Here is a 2,351-nt window from a genome sequence, read left to right as displayed (position 1 = left end):
AAGCTCCTGCCGCTGGACACCGCCGAGACGGCCGTGTTCGACATCAAGCTGAGCTCCAAGAGCAAAGCCCTCCCGCACTACATGAAAATAGGGTAGGGGGGCCCTGCCCACCCCCTGGCCCCACTGCCACTCATGCCCTTCCCAGCAAAAACCTCTATTTTTTTTTTTTTTAATTTCTTTTCCCCTTTAGGGAAATCGGTAGTTTTGCCATCTGGTGTAAAAAAGGGCCGGTTTTGAAATCCAGCCCCCAACCTGTCCCCAAACCACGGACGATCACCGCAGGCCTGAAGCAACTCTCGCTCCAGCACCCAGACTCAGACCAGAAGTACGTACATATCCTTTTCTTTTTTTTTCTCTCCCCAGTCTTACCTGAACCAGTGCAGGATTGGGAATAAATCCTGTGACTGCTGGTGCCACCTCGTGGTTTCCATTTCCCTTGTCTGGGGCTCATTATCTCAACCTCCAGGCATTAATTACTCTGATCTGCTACAGGTCACCTGCGACTCGATGCAGCATCAAACGTGCTTCTCTGCACGAATCTCTCTACGACACCTCCAACATCTACGGCCTCTCGGGTAAAGCGTTTCTTCATCTGGAATCAAAGGAGGAAGCTGCATAAAGCAAGCACATCCGTATTTAAGGAGTACTTTAAAAGAAAAAAAAATAGGCTCACGGTTGGTTCGCGCACAACTTTCTGCACAGTTGTTCCCTTTAGAGACTGGAATTGAGCTAAATTTGCTGAGGAAAGGTTTCTTAAAGACTTCTCCCTTCCTCAAAGTTATTCCTTGCTTGAATTTAAAGACAGACATCACTGACCTCTTGCTCAAACTCTTCTCTGGGTGCTAAGGTGTCCCCTTTCTGTAGCAATTACGGAATTGTGTGTTTTCAGAGCAGCTCCTTTGAGGTTCCTGAAGCATCTCTCGCTTCTCTTCCCAGCTATGGATGGAGTGCCTTTCACACTACACCCCAAATTCGAACGCAAGCTCAGCTCTGGCAGTAATGTGAGTCACTTTGAGCTGCTGTTCTTAGTCCTACCTCCTAACTAGTCTTAATTAGAAATATTTTATGTCTTTTGGGGGTTGTTGGTTGTTTTTTTTTTTAGGCTATCCTTGCAGACCTGCATGTTAAGTCACTCGCCGATATCGAGAAAGAGGTAAGCGGGCTGCTTTGGTCACGCACCTCTTTTTGGGGGGATAGCAGTCATGTTCTGAATTTCTCAGAGACCAGTGTCTCGTTTTGACTGACTAGTTGGGTGGGGTTTTTTTTTGTTTGTTTCAGTACAATTATGCTTTTGTAGTCGAAAGGACGGCGGCTGCCAGGCTCCCACCCAGCGTTTGTTAGCACCGGAGTCTACCTCACAGATGTAAACTGTAGCCAAACATCCAGTTGGGCTGAGCTCCTCTCTCTCTCTGATTAAAATTCAGGGTACCTGAAGAAATGCAATCAATATCTGATTACAGGAATTGCTTAGGGAGAAAAAAAATAAATGTGTTTTCTCACCTGCCAAAATATTTTCGTAATGGTTTTTGAAATACAGCCCTTCAGGGTTGGCACGTACAGCAGCACAATGTAGAGAAGTTCTTGGCAGTGTTTGTTTTCCTACGCTCTGTCACCACTACAACTCTTAATTCTGAATGTTAGGGTGTTTCTGTTGTGTAAAAACTCCTACGCCTCGGCCCCACCTTTGCTTTGGTGCTGTTCTACTCCTGCACTTGGGTCTCATTGTCTATTAAAAACACCACAAAGCTTTCGGCCCCACGAAGGAAGTCCCAAACACCTTTCAAAATAATACAGCGATTCTGATTTTAGTTACCAAATTCTGTAAACGTTTCCTTAAACGTTAGGGCAGTACAAAACTCCCGACAGTTGGTGGTACGTCCTGGAAACATTAAAAAGTCAGGTCTAGTTTCCACATGATGGAAGAAAGCTTCCCCACGCCTGTTTCTGAACAGGATCAGAGTTATTGTCAAAAGAATTAAAAGATGATTCTTGTGATGGTGAAACAGGGCCCTGGATGCTGTCCTTCGTGCAGCGCTGCTGGGGGGCGAGGACCTCGGAATCTGTTGTTTCAGGAAGGCACTTTAAGTTTGGCGCTCCCCAGCAGAAACTGAAGAATTCGGTCCACTAACAAGGCGAGGAAGAAGTCAGCCAGCAACACTTCCGTGATCACGATTTTGAACTAGGAAAGCAAACACAGCCCGTTAGTCCCTCTCCTTCCCCTCTTCAGTTACTCTGTCCCCACAGAACAGAGCCTCTGCAGCAACTGCTGAACTAGAGCTTGAACTACTTCTTTCCACAGCATGCTGTAAAAAAAAAAAAAAACAAACACCATCGCTAAATTGTAAAAATTT

At 45.9% G+C, this 2,351-nt stretch overlaps 1 protein-coding gene across 1 annotated transcript; it reads left to right on the top strand.

Moving 5' to 3' along the window:
• Positions 1-3: 3 nt before the first annotated feature.
• MVB12A (multivesicular body subunit 12A) lies at positions 4-1,341 on the top strand (the record flags this gene model as incomplete). Its single annotated transcript, XM_009694946.1, has 6 exons — positions 4-92; positions 191-325; positions 493-575; positions 937-1,001; positions 1,103-1,153; positions 1,279-1,341. Coding segments are annotated over 6 exons (486 nt in total), but the record flags the coding sequence as incomplete, so codon positions are not given.
• Positions 1,342-2,351: the final 1,010 nt, after the last annotated feature.

The sequence above is a fragment of the Cariama cristata genome, unplaced genomic scaffold (assembly GCF_000690535.1).
Source record: "Cariama cristata isolate BGI_N322 unplaced genomic scaffold, ASM69053v1 Scaffold44732, whole genome shotgun sequence".
NCBI lineage: Eukaryota > Metazoa > Chordata > Aves > Cariamiformes > Cariamidae > Cariama > Cariama cristata.
Note: the sequence above shows the minus strand (reverse complement) of the source record. Positions and strands in the feature narration are given on the sequence as shown.